The 25,597-nt window shown below is 47.8% G+C and overlaps 1 protein-coding gene across 1 annotated transcript; it reads right to left on the reverse strand.

The window, feature by feature from the left end:
* Positions 1 to 383: 383 nt before the first annotated feature.
* On the reverse strand, positions 384 to 18,992 carry CHRNB4 (cholinergic receptor nicotinic beta 4 subunit). Its single transcript, XM_055555783.1, has 6 exons — positions 18,938 to 18,992; positions 14,109 to 14,257; positions 7,544 to 7,588; positions 7,331 to 7,440; positions 5,551 to 6,541; positions 384 to 560 (listed from the first exon to the last, which is right to left on the reverse strand). The coding sequence occupies exons 1-6, from the start codon at positions 18,990 to 18,992 to the stop codon at positions 420 to 422; spliced, it is 1,491 nt and encodes a 496-aa protein (XP_055411758.1). The 3' UTR covers positions 384 to 419.
* Positions 18,993 to 25,597: the final 6,605 nt, after the last annotated feature.

A 25,597-nucleotide genomic window follows, 5' to 3' on the forward strand; every position in this document is an offset into this window, starting at 1 on the left:
GGACTAAAAGAAGGCCAGTGAACCTGGTGGACAGGTGGAGTGGAGAGAGATGGAGTGAGAGGTAGGCCAGGATGCAGGTAAGATGCCTGGTGGCATCTTGGATGACAGTGTTACGCTCATCTTTATCTGCATTGTCTGCTGGGGAAGGAAGATAGGCCAGAATTAAGGTGTCCAAAGACCTTCCTGCTGGGGGTTTCCTGGGGTTCTCCCAAGGCCTTCAGAGAGGACAGTCCAGGCCCCTCATCCTTGCCGTGCCCCATCTCCCACCTCCCTCCATGGCTATGGCTGTTGGATGGGGCTGATGGCTGATAGACTCATTTCTTTAGGGCCTCATCTGCCGTGACTCAGAAGGAAGTGGCACACTGGCTGCTCACAGCATCTCACCCCACACCCTGGGGGCCTCAGACACACAGGGCAGTCTAGGGTTCTTCAGAAGGCGTGTGAGTCTGGAAAAGGGGAGGTAGGAAGAGCCCCACAGTGCCTAGCACACACACAACCACGAACACCCACAGGAACAGCCGGTCCACCACCATGGCCACGTACTTCCAGTCCTCGATGACCTGTGGGCAGACAGAGGGGCCAGTTACAGGGGCCGAGTGAGGGCAGTCCTGTTTTCCGTCTTCCCCCTGAGTCGGGGCCCCACTCTCTGGCCAGGGACCCTGCAGGCCACTTAGTACTTGGAGGGCAAGTTCTGAGTCTGAAGCTGGTCTTTCAGCTGGGAACCTGTGTGCCTCTCGGGTCCTCAGTCCACCCCTACACACCCCTATCTCAATCCACCCCTCCTCCATGGCATCATGGAGCCACTGGGAGCTGGGCTGTACACAAAGGTTAGGACGAAGGGGTTATTGATGCCACATATGCAATTCAAAACCAAACTTGATTACACATAAGCGGGGCAGGACCTGAGGATCACAAGGCCCCTGCTCTCATTTCTACCCCAAGCCCCCTGTCTGAGCTGGCCTCACCCAAAGGAAGACTTGGGGTACACCGAGCTGAGTGGGGGCTGGGCAGTGGGCCCTGCAGGACAGCTGGAAATCCTGCTGTTTAATTTGCTCAATTCTGTTAACAGCAGATTGTCTGCTAGTTCTCTGATCAAGACCCACTCTTCTACATCATCTAGGTTTCTCTCCTCAACCCTCCTGCCCTTCCCCTGGCTCCCTGCCCCCACCCCAATGCTCCATGTGGTTCTTCTCAGACTCAGCTGTGGGATAAAGGATTGGGAGGAACCTGGCTGGCCTCTTGAGGTGCCACTGCAGATGTGCTTGCCTCTCTGGCCTGGGAGAGATGCCCCCAGAGAGACCCAGCCTCCTGGTCTTCCTCCCCCACTTCCGCTTTCACAGCCCAGCCTGTCTGGATCCTTCTGCATGTGAACTTGCTCTGGTGGAGAGTGGCTGGATCAGCAAAATTCAGCAGAGGCTCTGGAGCTGGAAATTCGGGCAGCAATGGACAGGCTGATGTCAGTGACCCAATTTTTCAGAGCCCTGGTCAGCAGTGGGCATCTACCCTCCAGGACGACAGCTGGTCAACCAGTCCCACACCTGCAGCCAAACACAACCGCTGCAGAAACCTCACACTTTTCACATGGGGCTCTTGGGTTTCTTTTTGACAGCCCTAACTGCCAACGACTCTGTGTGTGTGTACGTGCCTCTCCCCCTCTTTTTATATTTCTGCACTATTTATAGTGACCGGTTAATCACCAGGGAGGGTGACAGTGCTGAAGATGAGAAGCAGCCGGGCCGGCTCAGGGGCAAGCGAGCACGCCCTGGGAGGGAAGCCTCTTTTCACCAGCTAGGCACGAGAAAGTCGATCAACAAATAAGGCCACCATGTGTCAGTTCAGGGCAAGGCACTGAGAAGGGCAAGAAATGGTAATGACATCAGAAAGATGTGAGTGTGGAGCTGGGCTCTGCTCCGTGCCAGCTGTGTGACCTTGGGCAAGTCAGTGAGCCTCTCTGGACCTAGTTTTTTCTATTGTAAAATGGGAGTTTGAGTAAATGCCACATCACAGGTTCCCGGGAGAGTTAGTGGTAACGTCTGTCAGGTCCTGGCAGAGTGCCTGATGTGTGGTTGGAGCTCAACGAACACAGGCCATTATGTTATGGTAACCGTGGGTCATGCCTGGCTCCTTCCCACAAGATGCTTTTAATTAATTGAGTTAGAAACTGGAGGAGGTCTAGAGGAAGGGCTCAAGGGTGGTGAGACCTTTAGAAGAGAGAGCTCAGGGTAGGGGTCTGGCTCAGCCAGGGGTGCAGGAGAATAGCTTCTCACCCTGCGTCTGCACAGGAACTGGCAGGGATCTGGTTAAAAATGTGGCCCTTGGACTGCCTCCCATATCGGTCCTGGCTCAGTCAGAACAGGTGGCCCCAAAAGCTGTATTTTGAAAAGTTGCCCAAGTGGCTCCTAATTAGCCAGCAGGGCCCCAGGCTGCATATGAACATTTGGGACTCAGTGAATTAGGTGATGCTCAGCTACTGATCACTCACCTAGAGCCAGACATCCTGGAATGTGAAATCAAGTGGGTCTTAGAAAGCATCACTATGAACAAAGCTAGTGGAGGTGATGGAATTCCAGTTAAGCTATTTCAAATCCTGAAAGATGATGCTGTGAAAGTGCTACACTCAATATGCCAGCAAATTTGGAAAACTCAGCAGTGGCCACAGGACTGGAATAGGTCAGTTTTCATTCCAGTCCCAAAGAAAGGCAATGCCAAAGAATGCTCAAACTACTGCACAACTGCACTCATCTCACACGCTAGTAAAGTAATGCTCAAAATTCTCCAAGCCAGGCTTCAGCAATACATGAACCGTGAACTTCCAGATGTTCAAGCTGGTTTTAGAAAAGGCAGAGGAACCATAGATCAAATTGCCAACATCTGCTGGATCGTGGAAAAAACAACAGAGTTCCAGAAAAACATCTATTTCTGCTTTATTGACTATGCCAAAGCCTCTGACTGTGTGGATCACAATAAACTGTGGAAAATTCTGAAAGAGATGGGCATACCAGACCACCTGACCTGCCTCTTGAGAAACCTGTAGGCAGGTCAGGAAGCAACAGTTAGAACTGGACATGGAACAACAGACTGGTTCCAAATAGGAAAAGGAGTACTTCAAGGCTGTATATTGTCACCCTGCTTATTTAACTTATATGCAGAGTATACCATGAGAAACGCTGAGCTGGAAGAAGCACAAGCTGGAATCAAGATGCCGGGAGAAATATCAATAACCTCAGATATGCAGATGACACCACGCTTATGGCAGAAAGTGAAGAGGGACTAAAAAGCCTCTTGATGAAAGTGAAAGAGGAGAGTGAAAAAGTCGGCTTAAAGCTCAACATGCAGAAAACGAAGATCATGGCATCTGGTCCCATCACTTCATGGGAAATAGATGGGGAAACAGTGGAAACAGTGTCAGACTTTATTTTTGGGGGCTCCAAAGTCACTGCAGATGGTGATTGCAGCCATGAAATTAAAAGACGCTTACTCCTTGGAAGGAAAGTTATGACCAACCTAGATAGCATATTCAAAAGCAGAGACATTACTTTGCCAACAAAGGTTTGTCTAGTCAAGGCTATGGTTTTTCCTGTGGTCATGTATGGATGTGAGAGTTGGACTGTGAAGAAGGCTGAGTGCCGAAGAATTGATGCTTTTGAACTGTGGTGTTGGAGAAGACTCTTGAGAGTCGCTTGGACTGCAAAGAGATCCAACCAGTCCATCCTAGAGGAGATCAGCCCTGGGTGTTCTTTGGAAGGACTGATGCTGAAGCTGAAACTCCAGTACTTTGGCCACCTCATGCGAAGAGTTGACTCATTGGAAAAGACTCTGATGCTGGGAGGGATTGGGGGCAGGAGAAGGGGACGTCACAGAGGATGAGATGGCTGGATGGCATCACCGACTCGATGGACGTGAGTGAGTTTAAGTGAACTCTGGGAAGTGGTGATGGACAGGGAGGCCTGGTGTGGTGCGATTCATGGGGTCGCAAAGAGTTGGACACGACTGAGCGACTGAACTGAACTGAACTGAGCTACTGAATGGTTCTGAACTAAAGCAAGCGTAATTCAATCTACTTTTTAGAAAATGAAATCTGATTATTCTATAGAGCTTTTTGATTCTCAAACTGGACTGAGCCTAGGGATCCACTGGGGATCCGGTGAAAATGCAGCTGCTGAGCCACCAGGTCTGGGGTGGCGGTGGGAAGACTGGGGGCAGGCAGTTGAGACGCAGGCTCTCTAACCAGCTCCCAGGCCAGGCTGGTGCAGCTGGTCCAAGGACCACACTCCCAGGACAAGGGTGGAGAAGAGCTTGCGTCCTATATTCCGCTTGTTAGCAAAGCTTTCTCACAGGGTAATTTTGGAGCTTTTCCACCCTGTTCTTTTCTCTGGGCACTAACTAATGGAATCCCGGAACCGTCCCTTGAGAATAAGGCTGGTGAAAAGGAATTGCAGGAAGGTAAGAACATGGAGATGCCCTCTTTTTCCCTGGGGAAGCTGCATGTTGTGTTATAAAAAAATCTGTTCAAAGAATCTTATCCGATAAGGTGTTAAGATGCGAACATTCACAAGACTCTGAAACTTGTTCTCCTGCCGGGTTTGGAAAATTTCTAATTGTTACCATTACATTCTGTCTTCAGCTGTCATAAAATTGTTCTCTGAAGCATTACTTGTTCAGTGGAATCGATTGAGTGCCTGAGCTCTAGAACTCATTGCTCTGTCCTGTGAAAGTAAGCTTAACCTCTTTTTTGGAAATCTGTAATTGTAGTCACCCAAGTTGATAATTTATTACCCCGGTAGCAATAATATTTGAATGGATAGTTCTACCCTCCTAAAAGCTATAAATGTTTGCGTGGCTTCTTCACAAGCCTGACAAGCATGGGAGTGGAGATCCTGGGTGCCCTGGCCCACCTGTGTCCCTAAAGGCTGCAAAATCAGTTTCCAGCCCACGGACAGCCTCCCACTTCTGCCTGCTTCTCCTCTCTGCTCTGCCCCCGGGGTTCCTCCCACACCAAAGCTGCTTGCTCCACAGCCAGCTGGTGTCACCAGGAAGTGCAGGGGAGTTCATGCCCCAGGGCTACTCGAGCAGTGCGGGATGGGAGTGATGGGCAAAGCCCTTTTCCCTCCCAGGGGATGATTCTGAGGCATGCTCCCATACTTCTGCAGGGGGTCTCTGATGCCCCAGACCCCATAGCAGTATCCTGCTCACTGATACCCACACTGGCAATCCTCCTTTCCCCGTCTCACTTTCTCCACTTCCTTAATGTGCTTCGTGGGATCACTTCTCAGAAAAAAAAAAAAAACAAAAAACTACCTCTGCCTAGGTCCTTATATCGAGCTCTGCTTTTGGGGAACCCAAAACAAACTAAAAAGGATTATTGGTACTTCCTTCCTCTCCCTGGATGCACAAAACTAAAATAAAACTCATTTTACTCTTGGATTTCTTATTCAAGAAAAGAATCTGAGAGCCTTTGTCTCCTGAATTAACTTCAGGAAATGGGAAACTGACTGTAGAGTCCAGACCTCTTCCATTGGGCGGGTGTTGGGGGATGGGCTAGCAACTTACACTCTGGTCCAGATCGTCACTCTTCATGTGCTGGGCAATGAAGCTGACGCCCTCTAAAGCCTCCTGCACATCCTGCCTGAACCTCCCAGAAGACCTCAGCCGGAAATCTCTGGGGATACCCGCTGAGTCTGAGGCCACTGGAGACTTGGGAGCTGCCAAGCCAGGGTTCACAAAGTACATGGAGTTCCCATAGAGATTGGATGAGCTGGTGGGGCCCATGGCCAAGGTGGTGGTGGTGGTAGCCTCAGACTTGGTCAGGCGAGCCAGGCTGGACTGGGGGGCCCTAGAGGGGCTGCTGTCGGGACGCTTCATGAAGAGGAAGGTGGGGAGCTTGTGTAGGAAGCAGCGCTTGACCCAGGGTGCCATGGTGTGCGTGCTAGGTGAGCGGTGGTGCACGTTGAGCACGCAGACGCTGGTGACGATGGAGAAGGTGACCAGCACCATGGTGAACATGAGGTACTTGCCGATGAGCGGCACGTTGAGGGAAGTGGGAGGCACAATCTTGGAGATGAGCAGCAGGAAGACGGTGAGCGCCAGCAGCACGGAGATGCACAGCGTCATCTTCTCGCCACAGTCGGAAGGCAGGTAGAAGACAAGGATGGCCAGGGAGGTGATAAGCACGCAGGGGATGATGAGGTTGATGGTATAGAAGAGCGGCTTGCGCTTGATGATGAAGTCATAAGTCACGTCCACATAACTGGGGTCCTGTGGGTTCACTGTCCTTCGCCCAGGGAGGGCGACTATGTCCCATTCGCCACTGGGGGTGAAGTCATCCATGCTGGCCGAGGGCATCTTGAGGACCATGTCAATCTCCGTGTGGTCGTATGTCCAGGAGCGGAACTTGAGGGAGCAGTTCTGCTGGTCGAAGGGGAAGTGCTTCACCTCGATCTTGCAGGCACTCTTGCAGATGGCAGGGGGCAGCCACATGACACTGCCATTGGAGCGGACCACCACGTTGGTATACAGAGACACCTCGTAGGTCCCGTCGGCGCTGGGGGCAGGGGCAAGGCATGGAGGAGAACATCATGAAACCCATAGATGACGTCCGGCTGTTCTTAGAACTGGCCAAAGAGCCCTGTGGGATTATTTCTCACTAGTCACTCTTCCAACCCCCCCATGCTCTCAGTGCAAAGGCCTGCTTTAATTGGCAATTGCACAGCAGAGAGAGACCCTGCCATGAAGCAGCTTAAAGGCTTTATGTAGATGAGCTCATTTAAGCCTCACAACGGTCCAATGAAGTAAGTATTATTAATATTATTGTCCCCATTTTACAGACGGGAAAACCAAGGTTCAGAGAAGTCAGCTGTCTTCAAGTTCAGAAAACTAGTAAGCAGTACCTCTAAGATTTGAAGTCTGGTCTTTCTGTTTTTACACCACCTACTCATAATCATTTCATGCTTTTGCTAGTACAACTATGACCTGGGAAGTCTGTTAGTCCCCTCCACCTACCTGAAATATGTATGCATATCAAGTCAGTGCTACCCAGACAAAGAAATATATATGCATATCAAGTCAGTGCAACTGACAGTCAAAAAGACGGTATGGAGGACAGAAGGAGCCCTGGACTCAGGGTCAGAAGGCTGGCCCTGGTGCCAGCAGTGCCTGAGTCCTAAGATCCTTCCCATCTCTTGGTCTCCAATTCCTCTCTGTAACTGAGGGTGCTGGCTCTGTGCTTCTCTAATTCCTCTTGTAGCATGACGGCTGGGAGGTCTGGGTGAAGCCCAGGACTGGAGGACCCCCAGGCTTGGCCCTCACCACCGTGGCCAACCCTTTCACTTACTTGTTGTAAAGCACGATGTCAGGCAGCCAGACGCGATTTGCGGGGATCCTCAGGATGTTCACACCCTCATAGCGGGAGCTGTTCCAGGCCAGGCGGTAGTCTGTCCATTCCTGAGCAGACAGGCAAGGTCCCGTCACTTGTAGGTCCCTCGCTGCCAAGGGGCAGCCCTGGAGAAAACATCTCCTTGGGCTGGGGACCCTGCAGGGCACTTACCTGTTTCAGCCAGATGTTGGTGGTCATGATCTGTTCTCGCTCATTCTGGGGAGGGAAATGCAGCTATCAGTTCACCAAGTAGGAGGTGAACAGATCCCACTTTATCAAGCAAAAGGCTGTGAGCTTCAGGGCCATGTGACCAACCGCTGACCTAACATCTGCAAAAGGCTCAGAGGTATTTCATAACCAGCGTGCCTGAGACAGAGCTCCTTATCTTCACCCAGACCTGGGTTTCCACTGGCATTGCCATCTCAGTGAATGGCACCCCAGCCATACAATTCCACAGGCCAGTAAACCTGGCAGGTGTCCCTGATCCCTGGCTCTCTGATCCATCAGTAAGTCCTATAGATCAACAGGTTCCCAACCATTTTGGCACCAAGGACCAGTTTTGTGGAAGACCATTTTTCCATGGACTGAGGTGGCAGGGGGCATGGTTTCAGGATGATTCAAGTGCATTCCATTTATTGTGCACTTTATTTCTATTTTGTGGCAATCTCAGGATATTCCACCTTGACTTTAGGGTTAGGATTTGTGCTCCTCTGAGAATCTAATGCTCCTGCTGATCTGACCTGAGGCACAGCTCAGGTGGTCATGGGAGTGATGGGGAATAGCTGTAAATACGGATGAAGCTTTGATCGCTCGCTCACCATTCACCTGCTGTTCAGCCCAGTTCCTAACAGGCCACAGTGCCAGCCCGGGGGGTTGGGGACCCTACACAAGTCACAGATTTGCCTGCTTGAGATCAGCCCTGGGATTTCTTTGGAAGGAATGATGCTAAAGCTGAAACTCCAGTACTTTGGCCACCTCAAGCGAAGAGTTGATTCATTGGAAAAGACTCTGATGCTGGGAGGGATTGGGGGCAGGAGGAGAAGGGGACGACAGAGGATGAGATGGCTGGATTGCATCAGTGACTCGATGGACGTGAGTCTGAGTGAACTCTGGGAGTTGGTGATGGACAGGGAGGCCTGGCGAGCTGCGATTCATGGGGTCGCAAAGAGTCGGACACAACTGAGCGACTGATCTGATCTGATCTGATCTGCCCATCTCCTCTGCCACTATCATCTCTTGCTTCATAGATACTGCATCTTTTCTGAATTCAAGGTTTGTGGCAACTCTGTGTGGAGCATCTTATTGACAGTTTTTCCAACCGCAGTTGCTCACTTTGTGTGTCTATGTCACATTTTGGTAATTTTTGCAACATTTAAAACTTTTTCATTATTATATTTGTTCTGGTGATCTGTGATCAGTGATCTTTGATGTTACTACTACAAAAAAACTACAACTCAGATGATGGTTAGCGCTTTTTTGGTTTTTTAGCAATAAAGCACTTTAAAATTAAGTTATGTACATTTCATTTTAGACATAATGCTATTGCACACAATACAGCATAGTGTAAACATACCTTTTATATGTACTGGGAAACCAAAAAAATCATGTGACTTAATATTCACTATATTGTGGTGGTCTGAAACCAAACCTGAAGTATCTCCAACATAATATGGCAGTTATGCTCTACAAAGTCAATAGGGACCTTCCAGATTTCTTCTCTTCCACACCTAGAATGTGGTCCCCATATGCGTGGTCCACAATGACCACCGCAGCTGCAGCCATTATACCCACATTCTAGGCTCTTGAAGGGCAGACGGAAAGAGGAGAGAGAAGATGCACGTCAACTGTCTTTTTCCCTCAAATGCCTTGTTTTAATTAGAGTATTTAGACCATTTACATTTAGTGTAGTTACTGATATATTTGGGTTTAAACCTACCATCTACCTGTTTTCTGTTTATTCCCTTTCTCTCTTTTCTTGCCTTATTTTGGATTAACAATTTTATTATCCATTTCTCCCCTTATTAATGTGACTCTTCTTTTAGTAGTTACTCTGGAGACTGCAAGATGCATAATCCTAACCTTTTAGCACCTAATATAAATTAGTACTTTTATCACTTCTAGAACAAGGCAAGAACTTTAGAACATTTCGTCTACACCCTCCTTCTGCTGCTGCTGCTGCTGCTAAGTCGCTTCAGTCGTGTCCAACTCTGTGCGACCCCATAGATGGCAGCCCACCAGGCTCCCCCGTCCCTGGGATTCTCCAGGCAAGAACACTGGAGTGGGTTGCCATTTCCTTCTCCAATGCATGAAAGTGAAAAGTGAAAGTGAAGTCGCTCAGTCGTGTCTGACTCTTCACGACCCCATGGACTGCAGCCCACCAGGCTACTCCATCCATGGGATTTTCCAGGCAAGAGTACTGGAGTGGGGTGCCATCGCCTTCTCCCACACCCTCCTTACTTTGGGGCTATTGTTATGTATTTAATTCTACATAAAATAAAAATCTTGCATGATATATTTTTTGTTTTATACTGTCAATATCAGTTCAAATTCACCCATATATTTACCCTTTCTGTTATGTTTCATTCTTTCCTACATTTCTGTATTTCCATCTGGAATCATTTTTCCTTATGGTTGAAGAACATCTTTTGGTATTGGGTCTTCTTTTATTAAATTCTCTCTCTCTTTTTGTCTGAAAGCATCTTTATTTAACCTTCAGTTTTAATTATTTTTTTTACTGGTTGCATACATCTAGGTTTGCAGGTTTTTCTTACAGCATTTAAAAAATGTCATTTAATTTTTTGGCTTCCATTTCAGCTGTTAGTTTTATTGTTTCTTCTGACTTGTTTCTTCCTGACTGCTTTTAAGATTTTCTTTGTCTTTGGTGGTCAGGAGTTTGTCTATGATGTACCTCGGTAAGATTTTCTTTGTATTTATCCCACAAGAGTTCATAGAGCCTCTTGCACCTGTATCTTAATATCTTTAGTCAGTTTTGGAAAATTCTCAGTATCACTTCAAATATTGCTTCTGTCTTATTTTGATATGCACTCTTTCAGGAACTCTAGATGCACATGTTAGACCCGACATTTTTATCACATACCGTATTATCTTCATTTCCATGTTTTCCTTCCTTTTTTCTATCATTTGTCTAGATATTTTTGATTGACCTTTCTTGCTGTTTATTTTCTCTTCTGCTATGACCAATCTTCTATTAAACCCGTCTAATACATTTTAAATTCTCTATCACTTTAAGTTTCCTACACATATTAATGCATGTTATTTCCTTTTTAAGGAAATTTATTTTGTTTATTTTTAGTAGTGATAAAATACATATAACACAATTTTTACCATCATAATGCAGGTTATTTTAAAGTCTATGTATGATGACTTCAATATCTGAATCATCTGTGTGTATTTCCCTTCTTTTATCTGTTTTTTCTTTTCTTATTTCATCTTGTCTTATTGCTTTCTTAGTAGGTTTTTATCTGACTTTATCCGCCTCCAGGGAAGACCAACTTTGGCTTTATGGCAGGCAGTCAGAGGAAGGGCAAATCATTTTCATTGTCTGTGACTGAGCTGGCTCAAAGCAGGGTTTAGTTTTTGTGAGGGCTGGTCTGTGCTTGACTCCTTTTGATTCTTAGGGATGGTCCTTTCAAGGTTCTCACCAAGGCCCCATCTCCTTGGTGGGGCTCCAATTCCAATTTGTGTCATCTCAGCCCTGCAAGAGTAGCAATGATTCAGCTAGGCTTCCCAACCTCTTAGTCACCACTTTGGATTCAGCTCCCTAGTCTCTTGGCCCAGTGTTTGCTGCTGCTGCTACTAAGTCTCTTCAGTCGTGTCCAGCTCTGTGCGACCCCATAGACAGCAGCCCACCAGGCTCCCCCATCCCTGGGATTCTCCAGGCAAGAACACTGGAGTGGGCTGCCATTTCCTTCTCCAATGCATGAAAGTGAAAAGTGAAAGTGAAGTTGCTCAGTCATGTCCGACTCTTAAGGACTCCATGGACTGCAGCCCACCAGGCTCCTCTGTCCATGGGATTTTCCAGGCAAGAGCATTGGAGTGGGGTGCCATTGCCTTCTCCGGCCCAGTGTTTACCAATCATCAAACGAGGGGGAAAGCACCAGAAACTGTCAGGGCCACCTCCTGGGTTCTGGTCCCTCAAATCCTAGACCTAGAAGAAGTTCTCCAAGACCTTCAAACTAACTGTGGGGAGGACAGGCATTTTTGTCTGGCTTTTCTAAATATTCTTGTGAGAAAGTTAATCTGCAACAAGCAACTCTGTCATTAATGGAAGCTGAAAACCTTCATCTGCCTTAAAAATTATTTTTAAGTGGAGGTATAATTTACATACTGTGAAAGGCATAGGTCTTAAGAGGTACAATTTGATCAGCTTTAACAATGCATTATCCAGGTAGCCCATCTCCTTTCAAGGTATAGAACAATGCTATCACTCAGAAAGGCCTCTTGTTCTATAGTCCCACGTCTTAGTTCTCTCTACTTCCCCAACAGCTGCCTTCCCAAAGACAGCCCCGAGTGCAATCTCTGAAGGCCTGCGGGCCTTCGCATGGCACAAACTCCCTGTTTGTGCCCTAGAAACTTCCATCTTTAAGCTGGTTATGCCCTAATCCTCCCTTCTCGAAAACCAAACCCTGAAATAGAGTAGGGAAAGTAAGCCCCCAAACCTCACATCTGTTCCATACACAGCTTTCAGGATTATGATGGTTCACAGGTGTGGGGGCTGGAGGCTGTGTGCCCTCCTCTTTCTGGTAACTTCTGTTACCCCACAGAGCAGATCTGGGAGGGGCAGCCTGACCCTGGAAGCATGGCGAGAGCTGCCTGCCTGTCTTTCCTCACTAGGGCAGCAGCTGGGCTCACCCCATTAAGCAAAAAGCCCTTGGCTGGACAATAACACTCAGACATCAGCCTGGGAGCGGCCTGGCCGGAAGCGCTTATTCCTTCCAGTTGGCCTGTGGAGAGGAGAGGGGCAGAGAGCACAGGCTTTTCACCCCTCCCCCATTCTGGAGCTGTGCTTCCTCCCAGGGGAGGAAGCCAGCCAATAATTTGGCCAAAGCCTTCGCCAGGGCTATAGGTTGCAGGGGCTGGCTTTGTGGGGGCCGACTGGGCTAGGGAGAGAGGCTGGGGATAAGAAGGCAGTCGCTGGACCAGAGGAGGTTCAGGCATCTTGGCCGGCTCCTTCCCCTTGCTTGGACAAGTACCCCACACACTCCCCATGTGAATGCTCCTCTCAGAGCTGCTTTCAGAGGCAGGGTTCCAAACCTGTGCATGGGGATGTGGAAAGGGCCACAGGGAAGATTAACAATGGGCCATGGTTTTTTCAGGCACCCCCAAATCAGAGACAGTAGAGGGGAGAGAGGGAGCTCCTTGTACCTCAGCACCCCTACCCAGGTCCCGCACCTACACATGACAACCCTACTTGTGGACTGTACAATCCATTCTTCATTTCCATACCCACAGTGACTACCCTCATTTATCCAGACCCTCACCCAGTTGGCTAGACCAAGGCAGCAGCTGACTCTGGCCCTGTCCCTACACCTGGGCCTCTGTAGCCATTAGTTTCTGTACCCTGATTCCTATTTCCCCCGGATAGGTAGGGGATATGTGAGGTCATCTGTTCAACAGACAGGGGAGATGATAGGGTAGAAGGAGGAGATGCTTATGGCCATGTTGGAGGCCCACTTGTCTATGGCAGGCCTGTTGGCTGTCTGCTCAGTGGTCATTCCACCCTTATAACTTCTTTGTTAATAAAACTATGACTTTGTTAGATACTGCATACTCATGAACTTCATGGGCCCTTCTCTGGCCTCCTCGCCACGTACTTTATTATATATTTAGCGGTGCCAGGTCTTAGTTGCATCACGCAGGATCTTCGTCTTCATTGCAACATGCGAGATCTTTAGTTGCAGCATGCAGGATCTAGTTCCCTGACCTGGGATGGAACTCAGGCCCCCTGCATTGGGAGCATGGAGTTTTAGCCACTGGACCACCAGGCAAGTCCCACCTCATATTATTTAAGTCTTAGCTAACTGTGGTAATTCCATTCCTCCAGCCAACAATCAGTGAAAGCTTAGGCATGAGCTGCAGCCCTGGCCACTGGGATGCCCAGAGGTGGGGAGGTCTCTGGGAAAGTCTTCCTCATACTCAGAAAGGTACCCCCCAAAAGATTTGCCATTTCCTGCCACAGACATTGTCATGTGAAGATTTTATGTTTGGAACCATGGCCACCGTCTTATGATCAAGGTGGGGGTCGGGGGGGGGGGTCAGAAAACAAGAGACTAACAGTCCTGACATCATTGCCAACAACCTAGGATCCTGACATCACTGAATTACTGCATTAATTGAAACATTTAACGACAACACTGAAACGACTGGCCTGCTCTCCTGTTATTCGATATAACAGATGTCCTTATTGTTTTAGCCACTCATAGTTGGATGCTTTGTTGATCATCCAACTATGCTTGAAGCCAAAGCACTGTAATTGGTATTGGGGTCATGGATGTGCAGGTGGCTCCAAAGTGTGGAACAAGAGTGCACAAAGTGGGCAAGACCTCTCTAGCAAAGAAAAGAGCAAGCGCAAAGACACAGACAGCAGTTTGGGAGAGAAAAATAGTAACTTAGAGGCCGAGTCAGGGGTCTCAAAGTTTAGGCAAATTCCTTAATTTTCACACACAGAAAAAGATCAGATGAATAACCTTGGGGCACATCTGCCCCCAGTACCTACCACGCTGATGAGCTGGGCCAGGGAGAGCTGCAGCTGGATGGAGATGAGCTGGGAGGAGCTGGTGGCTGGGCGGATCAAGTTGTTGTAGCGGGTTTTGTTCAGAAGGTCGTCCATGAGCTTCTCCTCTGCATTGGCCACACGGCAGTCCCCTGGGAAAGCACATAGTCAGATCTGCAGGATCCTCATCCAACTGATGGCAAGGAAAGGGAAAGCTGCAAAGGCCAGGGAGCACAGGTGCCCTCAGGGCTGGTCGGAGCAGCTAAGATGCTGGCAGGCCTGCCTCTCCTTGGGGTCTTCCAATTATATCTGTCCAAGACAGAGCTCAGCTCTCTCCCACCTTGCCCTACATCTTCCTCCTTCTGTCCCCTCTGACAGTGAATGGCACCTGGGCATCTATTTCTGACCCCTCTCTTGGTTCATCCAAGTGGCCACCCAGTTCTGTCTCTTCTACTTTCCTAGTCACTCAGTCCATCCTCCTCTCTCCATCCCTCCAGCCCTGATCCTGGCTCACCACCCTGCCCCCAGGCTCTTCCAGGGAGACCTCTTTGCTGGTCTTCCCTCCCTAACTCTGCCCCTGCTGCCATGTCCCATCAGTGCCAGAGTGGTCTTCCTACAACCACTGTATCAGACCCCATCCCTGCCCATAACCTCTCAGAGCTGTAGGCAGAGTTCACATCACATGTTTCAGCTTGGCATCCAGAGTCCTTTGCTCCTGGCACCAGCATCACTTCCTCAACCTGATCTTTTCTTACCTCTCCACCTCTGTGCCTAGGTGCTCTATATTTCACCCATATATACTGTTTTCATTTCCCCATGGGACCTTCACTGTCTCACTTCTAAGTCTTCCAGTGCACTCTTCTGCCAGAATAGCCACCAAATATCTGAGTGTCTTTCTTATGCCAGGCACTGCGTTATGTGCTGGGTATAACAGCTGGCAAAGACCCAGAAATGGCTCCTGCCCTCAGAGAGCCTCCCGTGTAGTGGAGAGACATTACGCAAACGTGAATTTGTGTTCAGAGCTGGGGAGATGGTGATGCTTTCACTAAAAGAGAAAAGCCCTGAGCCAGGAGGCAGTTTCCTGGGCTCAGACTGCCCTACAGAGAGCAAAGTGTTTTTGAGATACCAAATGAAGGGGTCCAACTGGCAGTTGGCTCTTGGTCTGGAGCTTAAAGGAGGGGTCTGGGCTCAGAACCATATTTGAGACCCAGCAAAGGCAGCCTCCTGCAAGGAGCCTGATGTGGTTGTGAGCCTCACTGAACGCTCACAGCCCCAGAGCTGCCCAGATCTCTTGCCATGTGGCATCTGTGCCTTTGTCCTGTCTCCCTTACACGTCTGGGAGTGAAGGTGAGGTTCAGGAACTCCATCATGTTCATTCTGGTGACTTCAATTAGGGGTAGGTGGGGGAAGGGTCTTGGAAAGAAGGAGCCTCCAAGGAAGGTCAAGGACACCTGAGCAGGAGATCCCAGGGATAAGGGAAGAGATGAGGGTGTACAGAGGAAATAGTGGGGCAGCAAGAAAGAGGGGGAAAGAATGAGGGAATAAGGAAGGCTGAGGAGGTGGGGGTGGGTCTGCTAGCTCAGCAGGCCCCGCACTGGGATTAAATCTCTGGATGTGGCCAGAGGACCCTGAGTGTGAACTGCCCGACAGAGCAAGTCTGAGGTGGACTCCTGGGTGGGAGCTGGGCTGGATGCAAGGCCACGGAGGGCAGCTACCACCCTGCCTGCTCCACGCACTTTCCAACTCGCTGCCTATCTGGAGCAGATGCAATATTTAGTGCCTGTGAAAGATGCTCCCGGCGCACCTGCTGCCCACTGTCCCTCCCCCAAACTGCTCCAGGCTGCCCAGAGGGTCCTGTGGATGCCTGGCCTACATTCTGAGCTCTGCCTCTCACACCCTGGACCCCCTCCCAGAGGCCAGCTGCTGGAAGCCAGTCTGTAGCCCCCCGAGTTGACACACCATTTTAGCAGGGTATGACTTGCCCAGGTCCATCTGGCATGTCTGGGACAGCTCAGGTCAGAATCTGTAGCTCCTGGCCCCCACCCCTGAAGGGCTGGATCCCACATCTCTGCAGCCCCAGGAGGCTGGTTTACCTGGGTATCTAAGAGGCCAGGGCTGCTCTGCAGGCTGTGGGAGCCCATGTTCCAGCTCTGAGCCCCCTGGGAGGCTCAGGTTGCTCATCTTTGGGGCTGTCCTGCCTCTCAGGCATTCATTTGGCCCCCAGGGACCCCTTCCCATTTTGAGGACCAGCTATGGGCTCCAAAGAAAGCAGTTTCAAAAACTTTAGACCACTTATCCCACTCTCTATTTCTTATCTGGAGAAACTGAGACCAAAGAGCGGGAGGAACTTACTCAAGGAGCCCCAGCAAGTCAGAGGCAGAGCCAGGTTTAGGAAGCTCTTTCAGGTAGAGCCCCGCTCCCACGCCAATCCCCAACCCCTGGGTCTTCTATCACACCCTTAAGGAGCCTGTCCCTGTAGAAGCCATGGAGGGGTCCAGGGCCGAGTGTGTACTCATGCCTGTGCCTGCATTTGTACTTGTGTACGTGCACAGTGCGGGGCGGGAGGGGGGCAGCAAAGGTGAGGGGGGCTTCAAACAATACATGTTTAGGCTTTTCAATCTGCTGCTTTATGCCTGTGAGGCCTGCCAGGTTTAAAAGACAAGGAACAGGCCTCTCACTCCCAGATGATAGGGGTGGCCCAGAAGAGGTGAAAGCTTCACAGACACAGTTGGGGGGGGGGTCACCTTGGAGCCCTGAGGCCAGCAGAGATACACAAAGAGGCCACCACTAGGGGTCAGTCATGACCCAGTGATTCTGAGGAGGAGTGGGCCCGACCTGCCTCGGTCCAGCGCCTTGTCTTCCTAGGCCTTCTGTGCAGGTGTTAACAGTCTGAGAGGGATGACAGTCTGCGAGGAAGCCATGGCTGGAATTCTAAACTGGGTGAGTGTGTGTACAGTTTGAAAAAGCAGAGCTTATCATAAAAGCTATATTGGAAAAACAGAAAGGCAATAGCTATTGGTTTATAATACGAGCCCCACAGCTATTGGGGCTTCCCTGGTGGCTCAGATGGTAAAGAATCTGCCTGCAGTGCAGGAGACCCAGGTTCCATCCCTGGGTCAGGAAGAGCCCCTGGAGAAGGGAATGGCTACCCACTCCAGTAAGCTTGCCTGGAGAATCCCATGGACAGAGGATCCTAGCAGTCTACAGTCCATGGGTTGCTAACACTTTCTTCTTTTCACAAACCACAGAAAGTGAAGGGTCACTTTTATGGAATCTTGGCAAGTGGGCATCTGAAAGGCAGAATGATTTTCCGTCGAGGATGTTTGTCCTTAACAGAGGAAGGGAACAAGAGATTTGCATTTATTAAAAGGCAGCTATGGATTTTTTTTCCCCAAAAGTTGAGGGTTTTAGCTTTTACAAAGAGCTCATGATATATTACCAGTAGCTTCTCCAATCATGTGTAAGAATCACCAGGATGCTTGTATAAATGCAGATTCCTGGGCTCCATTTCCAGAAATTCTGACCCTATGAGCCTAGGATGGGGCCCAGGGATGTGTACTGGGTGTTTCTGATGCAGGTGGCCCTAGGACCATATTTCAGAAACACTGCAACTGACACAGCGGAGAAGGCGATGGCACCCCACTCCAGTACTCTTGTCTGCAAAATCCCATGGACGGAGGAGCCTGGTAGGCTGCAGTCCATGGGGTCGCTAAGAGTTGGACACAACTGAGCAACTTCACTTTCATTTTTGCTTTCATGCATTGGAGAAGGAAATGGCAACCCACTCCAGTGTTCTTGCCTGGAGAATCCCAGGGACGGAGGAGCCTGGTGGGCTGCCGTCTATGGGGTCGCACAGAGTCGGACCCAACTGAAGTGACTTAGCAGCAGCAGCAGCAACTGACACACGAGTCCCCAAGTATGTAGTCAGGGCATATCATACCCATAGAACAGACAGGGAAATGGAGGCCCAGAGAGGGTCAGTGAGCAAGTGGTGACAGAGCCAGGACACACACATGGAGTGCAGACATCATCTCTGGGGAGAGCTCCACTTCCCAGTAGGAACCTTGCATGTCCCCCCATCCTCTTCCATCACCCCCTGGTATGTCTCTGTCCAAGAAAGACACAGCCCTGGTCTTCTAGTGGGCTGACTAGAGCCGGAAGGATAAGCTTGGGCTGGAGGGTAGGAACTGAGACTCCTTGGAACACAGATGGGGAGACTGAGGCCCAGAGCAGGCAATCCTCACCATACCTGACTCTGCTTGGGCAGGGCTGACTGGGTTTCCCTTCGAGGTAGAGTCTGCAGGTTCCTGAGTGGCAGGCCCAACTTCACCAGCCCTGCACTCAGCCAAGCTGGCTGTCCCGACGGCCAACCCCTAGGGGGTGGGTGACCAGAGCCAGAGGTGCCAACGAAGTGTGTTTCCTAGGAGATCCACCCCCAAACACACCTGGATTGGCAAGTTGAGTACCACCCCCACCTCCCCACCCCCAAGCTAAATTTCGCTGGCTGTCTCTACAAGAGCGCTGGGGTTGAGCACACCTTCCTGTCCACTCAGCCCCGCTACCCAGCCCAAAGGCGCTCGATTCGGAGGGTGGCCCTGGTGGCCACGCAGAGGACACGCGGTCCCCACCCCAAACTCGCAGACCCATTCATCCTGCCCCTCCCCTACTGCTGGAGAGTGGGCTTAGCCCCGCCCACGCCCCCACTCGTCGGGGACAATCTCGGGCCACTCCCCCGGGTGCTAAGCACCCCCCCTTCCCTCCCACTTATAGCCAGTGCAGCCCGGCTATGCCAGACTCAGTCGCCCCTCCCTCCTTCCCCGAAAAGAACTCACCTCGCCCGCAAAGGGCAACCAGTGAGAAAAGGACCAGAGGGAGAGCGCTTCTCATGATGGGAAGGGGCTGGAGAGGTAGCCGAAGCGAGTTCAGCGGTCGGACCGCACGGGCACCGGCAGCCTCGAGCATGCTAGTGAGAGCGGATGCCCACGGCCTCGGAGGTATGAAGTGGCGGTGAGGAGGGCACTAGGACCCCGCGGAGAGCCCAGCTGAACCCCGCTGGGGGCAGCAGCTGTGAGCTACGCCCACTCGGGAATGGGCGGGGCCAGCACCAGTGGGGCGCTACTGGCTCTTCTGAGCCAACCTCCTAGGGTCGTCACCCCGGGGCTGACCTTGGTACTTCCAGACCTACTCAGGCCTCCCACTTTCCCTAAAGGGAGGCTGGCAGAACAGCGCCTGCACCCTTTGTACAACTGGGGAGACTGAGGCGGACCCTGGCTCTCGCTCTCTTACCTTTTTGAAAAGTGCTTGTACTCTAGCCGGCAGTTCTCTAGGATTTGCATGCTGTCAGGACTCAGGAGGTCTTACAGAAAAAGATCTCCAGTCTGTGCCCATGGGATTTGCTGAAAGCAAGGAGCACTGCAAGAAGTGGGGAATAAGACTGGTGGTGTGCGGCACAGCTATCTGCAGACATTGGGGAAAGGGTGCCTAGGGCAAGTGTGTGGATTTGGGGAGGGTTAAATGGTTCAGAGTCCCCTTACATACTAATAGATTGAGTGACTAGGGAAGGGACAGGATGGGGCCGGAGTGGACTGACTGTGTCCTCCCACTTGAGCCTTACAACCTGTGCTGACCGCAGACAGCTCTGGTGCTTCAAGGGAGTAAGCACCCCCTCCTCCAGCTAAGCGATCCTCGATAAGAGTTGCAATCAGTATCATTCCTTTGGGAGTTGGGGGACCTTACAGGACAGGCATCAACACCAGGGCAGCCCTACTTTTGGACCTGACCAGAAGTGGTGCCTCGATCCAGGATCCTACAGGGTCTTCGGTGTATTCCTGTAGCCCTCATTCCAAGCTTTCCACCTCCTCCCCTCCCTGAGCCCCACCAGGCAGACCTAGCAACTGGAGGGACAGGGCAGGGTCTGGGGGAGTGGTCACCTAAAGATAGTAACTTTGCCACTTTCTCTCCAGGACTCTCAGGCTTGCTATCACATGGATTTCCCCAGTGTCTTTTTTGCTATAATTTGACATGTTGGCATATATTCTTTTTAAAAGAACACTGTTGAAATGGTGCTGATTTTCCTTTTAAGATGGCTTGGAGAATGTAGGATTGAATGCATTCTCTTCTCCAAACTGTAGCAATAAATAAATGAAATATTGGGTTGGCCAAAAAGTTTGTTTGGGTTTTTCTGTAAGATGTTACGGGAAGAGTGGAACAAACTTTTTGGCCAAGTCAGTGTATAAAGCAAACAAAAAGACGTAACCAGGCTGAAGATAAGATCTTCATGAACCAACTTTGGGGGGAAAAAAAGCAAAGTAATGGGGGGGCTGAAATTGGGAGCCGACTGGGCTCTGGAAGTCAAAGGCAGTGGCAGGTGCTTAGGGATAGAAGGGGACTAAAAGACTCTTGGCTGGAAGCTAGGGGCTTGATTGTATCTCAATCCCTGAAAGATGCTGGAGAGGGATACTGCTGCTGATCAGTTGTCTGAGGCCTTAGCTCATAGTATCTGTATTACCTCTCATACACTATAGCACAGGAGCTTGAAAATGCCATGGGACTTGGAGGCATCTGCAAAACCTTAAGTTAGGTGAGCAATGGTGGGAGGGTGGGAAGGGAGAGAGAGAGGGAGAGGATACATTATTCATTCAAACTAGCCTAACTTGTGCTGAAACATAGGTGAAGTGCTCAGAGAATGATGGGGAAAGGGTTCCATTGACCAGATCTGGGACAATTTTAGCATTAAAATAAATAATGATAATGATGAATATTCATTGAGTAAAATGAGAAAATTTAAGACTATATTGTAGTAGATAAATGATGAAAGTTTGATGATAAATGAGGAACTTAACATAGTTTCAAAATACCTCCCCACAAAACTTTTATTAATTATAAGGGGGTAAAAGAGTTGACGGGGGAGAAATTTTGCAGATACCACCTGTGGTAGATTGAGTAATGACCCCCAAAGACGTCCACATCCCTATTTTGGAACCTGTGGTTATCACTTTATATGGTGGAAGAAACTGCTTGTGTGATTAAATTTAAGGTTTTGGGATGCAGAGATTCTCCTACTGGGACTGATATAGTCACAGAGGTCCTTATAAGGGGAAGCAGGGAATCAGAGAATGTATGTGAAAATGGAAGCAGAGATTGGAGTGATGTAGATATGAGCTAATGAATGCCAAGGCAGCCTCCAGAACTGGAAGAGGCAAGGCACAGATTCTCCTTTGGAAACACCACAAGGAATTAGTTCTTGTGTACCTTGATTAGTTCTGCCAGTACCTTGATATTAGCCCCATAAGACTGATATTGGACTGCTGATCTTCAGACCTATAAGAGAAAAAAAATTATGTTGTTTCAAGCCACTACATTTGTGGTAATTTGTTACAGTAACTTTAGGAAACCAATATAGTACTTCAGCTAAGTGATCAAAATTAACATCATGAATAATGGAGCAAATCAAAATTGTACATTACCTGATAGGTTCCAATGCACAGGATTGTTTCTGTGATATTTCTGCCAAAGATGTATGACTTGAATCTAGTCATGAGGATGCATCAGACAAACCCAGATTAAGGGATATTCTATAAAATAACTGGTCTGTAATCATCAGAAGTATCAAAGTTAGGAAAGTCAAGGAGAGACTAAGGAACTGTTTCAGATAGAAGGAGACTCAAGTGACATCACAGCTAAATGCAACATGTGATTCTGAAATGGATCCTTTTGCTCTACAGGACTTTATGGGAACAACTGGCAAAATATGAATGGGGTCTGGAGGTGAGATAATAATGCTATATCAATGTTAATTTCTTGATATTGATGACTATATGTTGGCTATATCTACAAAGATATCTTTGTAAATAATGTACATGAAAGTGTCAGAAGCTTATGTTGTAAATATAATCAAAATGATGCAAGGGGAGAAAGTTCTTTGTATGATACTTGCAAATTTTCTCTAAATTCGAGATTAAAAAAAAAAGCAAAGTGAGCTTACAAACCAAGATTTGAAAACTTAAGCAATCAAAGGCTAAGAAAGTCAATAAAATATATTGGTGAATTGACTCCAGATAAAATAAATTTTTATAGACATATGACAATTTTTAGGAAGAAAAGAAAAAAAAAAGAAGAAAAGCTATCCAACTTATTTGTTGAGGATAGTATAATTGTGGTACTAAACCAGACAAAGACAGAGAATTATAGGCCAGTGTAATTTATGGGTATTTTTCACAGGGAGATGGCATGGGCTAGTGGTTAGTGCATGGCCTCTGGAGCCAAGCAGTCTGGATTTATATTCTGGTGTCACTACTAATATTCTCTGTGAACTTGGGGAAGTGACTTAACTTCTCTGTGCCTCAGTTCTCTCATATTTCAGAGGAGGAAATAACCTTCAAAACAATAGGCCTTCTAAGATGAAATGAAATAATTCATGAAAAATGCCTTAATGGTGCCTGGAACATAGAAAGCACCTAATAAATGTTAGCTCCTATTAGTTTTCATGAATGTAGATGCAAAAATTCTAAATAAAATAATACCAAGTTGAAAACAGCAGTGTACACACACAAAAATATTGCGTCATGGCAAAGTAGGGTTTATTCCAAGAGCCCAAGAGTGAGTCAACATTAGATAACTCACTAATGTAATAAACTACCCTAACGGATTACTCATGCAATGCAAACTATTAGCAAACTAGCTTCCTTAACCTAATAAACATGTAGCACTGATCAGACTTAATGGCAAAACTTTAAAAGCAATTTCCATCAAAGTCAAGACTTCCACAAGGATGTCTTCTATCATAGTTTCCATTCAGCACTATATTGGAGATCCTTCACCTTCTTGTGGTAGTTTAAATTATGTTAAATTGCCATATTTTTTTAGGTCACAGGCTGCCCAACAGCAGCAACTTATATGATTCAACCTATAAAAGGAAGAAATAAATAGCATTTAAGAATTGGAAAAGAAAACTACCCGTATGTGCAGACAATGTGATTGTCTGTGCAGAAAATACAAGAGAACATACAGAGAAATTATTAAAACTAGTAAGAGAGTAAGGTTACTAATTTCAAGATCAACTTTTTAAAAATGATTAGCATTTGTGTACCAAATTATAACATGTATAGAAAAAGAGATTCTATTTACAACAGCAACAAAAATCTGAAAAGGCATCAAGCAAAAGATAAACAAGAACTTTCATGTAGAATATTATGTTGTAAAAATTATTCCAGGACTTGAAGAACTGACTAAATGGAAATATATAACATGTTTATGAATGTAAGGACTCAAATTATAAAATGGAAATACGAATATTTATGAACAGGAGGACCTCATGGACAGAGGAACCTGGTATATTGTATTACTTATTACTAAATTAAACTATAAATTTGATGTGATTCTCATACAAATCCCAGTAGAATTTTTCATGGAACTTACCAGGTGCATTGTAAGATCCAAGTAGAAATCAAGGGACCAAGAATAGCATAGCGAACACTACTGGTGCCCTGCCTCTACCCTTCAGCATCACAAACCCCATACATGCCAGGAAGTGGATGCGTCCAAGAGCAGCATTAATATATTAATCATACCTTTTTATTTGACATCTAAGGCTTTGCTGATCCTGTAGAGACTCCCCCTTCCAGGGCTTAGTCAATTTCTAGAAATAATAAAGAACTTACCTGCCAGTGCAACTTTCATATGCATACCAACTATCTAAAGCCCATAGCCCTGAACTAACTCCTTATCAGGCTCTTATACTTCTGTCCACTGTCCATCTGGCTTAATCACCCTAGGGCCAAGTATTTGACAACTGCAGATAGCTGATATGCCCCAGAGGCCACTGAAATTATTCAAACTAGAAAATCCCACGGACGGAGGAGCCTAGTGGGCTGTAGTCCATGGGGTTGCGAAGAGTCGGACATGACTGAGTGACTTCCCTTTCACTTTTCACTTTCATGCATTGGAGAAGGAAATAGCAACCCACTCCAGTGTTCTTGCCTGGAGAATCCCAGGGATGGGGGAGCCTGTTGGGCTGCCGTCTATGGGGTCACACAGAGTCGGACACAACTGAAGTGACTTAGCAGCAGCTGCCAATCCTAAGCCTACTTATTTTGCCTTGCTTTCCCTGCAGAAACCACAGTAAAGGCTCGTGCCATTTCCCCTCACTCCCTCTGCCTCCTGACTGATCTTGGGACTTTGCAGGGTGGCCCTGCATGGCCCGTCATGCCTCCTGTGTCTAGGGATCTGTGGGTATGATGTTGAAAACTTCCTCCTTTATGACAGTCATTTCCATGTCTGTGTGTCTTAGTATACCTAATCAAAACAAATCCTGGATACATTTTTAAAATAGTCAATGAGGAACGAGAGGTAGCCTATAAATAATCCAGTTTCTTTGCCTGTGGGTTGGAATAACTTTAAAGTGCCCAGTGAGACTGAGCTCAGGTGGCCTTCCAGCTTGTTCATTAATGCCCCCTCATTGACTTTCTTCCCTTATACCTCGCTTCTCCACTCTTACCTGTTCTTCCTGTGACTGCTCGCTAAAGAAAATCCTTGCACCCAAATCCTTGTCTCAGACTCTACTTCTCGGGAAACCCAAATTGGCTTGTGGGGTGCTGGTGGGGCTTCCCAGGTGGCACTAGTGGTAAAGAAACCACCTGCCAATGCAAATTAGAATTTTCTCTGGGTATATGCCAAGGAGTGGGATTGCAGGGTCATATAGTAACTCTAATTTTAGGTTTTGAAGGAACCTCTATACTGTTCTCCATAGTGTCTGCACCAATTTACACTTCTACCAACAGTGTAGGAGGGTCCCCTTTTTACTAAACCCTCTCCGGCATTTATTATTTGTAGACTTTTTGATTATGGCCATTCTGACCAGTGTGAGGTGATAGCTCCTATAGTTTTTATTTGCATTTATCTAATAATTAGAGATGTTGAGCATCTTTTCATATGCCTATTTGCCATCTATACGTCTTCTTTGAAGAAATATCTGTTTAGTTCTTCTGCCCATTTTTGGATTGGATTGTTCCTTTTTTGTTATTGAGTTATATGAGCTGTTTGTATATGTTGGAAATTAAGCCCTTGTCAGTTGCATTGCTTGCAAATATTGAGTTGGCCAAAAGGTTCACAAAAAAACCCAAATGAACCTTTTGGCCAACCCAATGTTTCCTACCAATCTGTTGGTTGTATTTTCATTTTGTTTATGGTTTTTTTTGCTGGGTGAAAACTTATGAGTTCAATTAAATCCCATCTGTTTATTTTTGCTTTTATTTCTATTGCCTTAGGAGATTGAACTAAGAAAACATTGTTTTGATTCATGTCAGAGAATGTTTTGGCTATGCTTTCTTCTAGGAGTTTTATGGTGTCTTGTGTTTAAGTCTTTAAGCAATTTTATTTTGTATATGGTGTGAGGGACTGTTCTAACTTCATTGATTTGTTTGTGGCTGTTCAGCTTTTCCAACATCACTTGCTAAAGAGACTGTCTTTTCCCCCTTGCATACTATTGCCTCCTT

The sequence above is a fragment of the Bubalus kerabau genome, chromosome 19 (genome assembly GCF_029407905.1).
Source record: "Bubalus kerabau isolate K-KA32 ecotype Philippines breed swamp buffalo chromosome 19, PCC_UOA_SB_1v2, whole genome shotgun sequence".
NCBI lineage: Eukaryota > Metazoa > Chordata > Mammalia > Artiodactyla > Bovidae > Bubalus > Bubalus kerabau.

What these genes read in the sequence shown, in the direction of transcription:
- CHRNB4 (XM_055555783.1), bottom strand. Translation starts at nt 18,992, where the DNA reads ATGAGAAGCGCTCTCCCTCTGGTCCTTTTCTCACTGGTTGCCCTTTGC. An exon ending in GGTTGCCCTTTGCGGGCGAG is followed by an intron (nt 14,258 to 18,937) that starts GTGAGTTCTTTT and finishes GTGCTTTCCCAG; the next exon opens with GGGACTGCCGTGTGGCCAAT. An exon ending in GACATCGTGCTTTACAACAA is followed by an intron (nt 6,542 to 7,330) that starts GTAAGTGAAAGG and finishes CCCTGCCCCCAG; the next exon opens with CGCCGACGGGACCTACGAGG.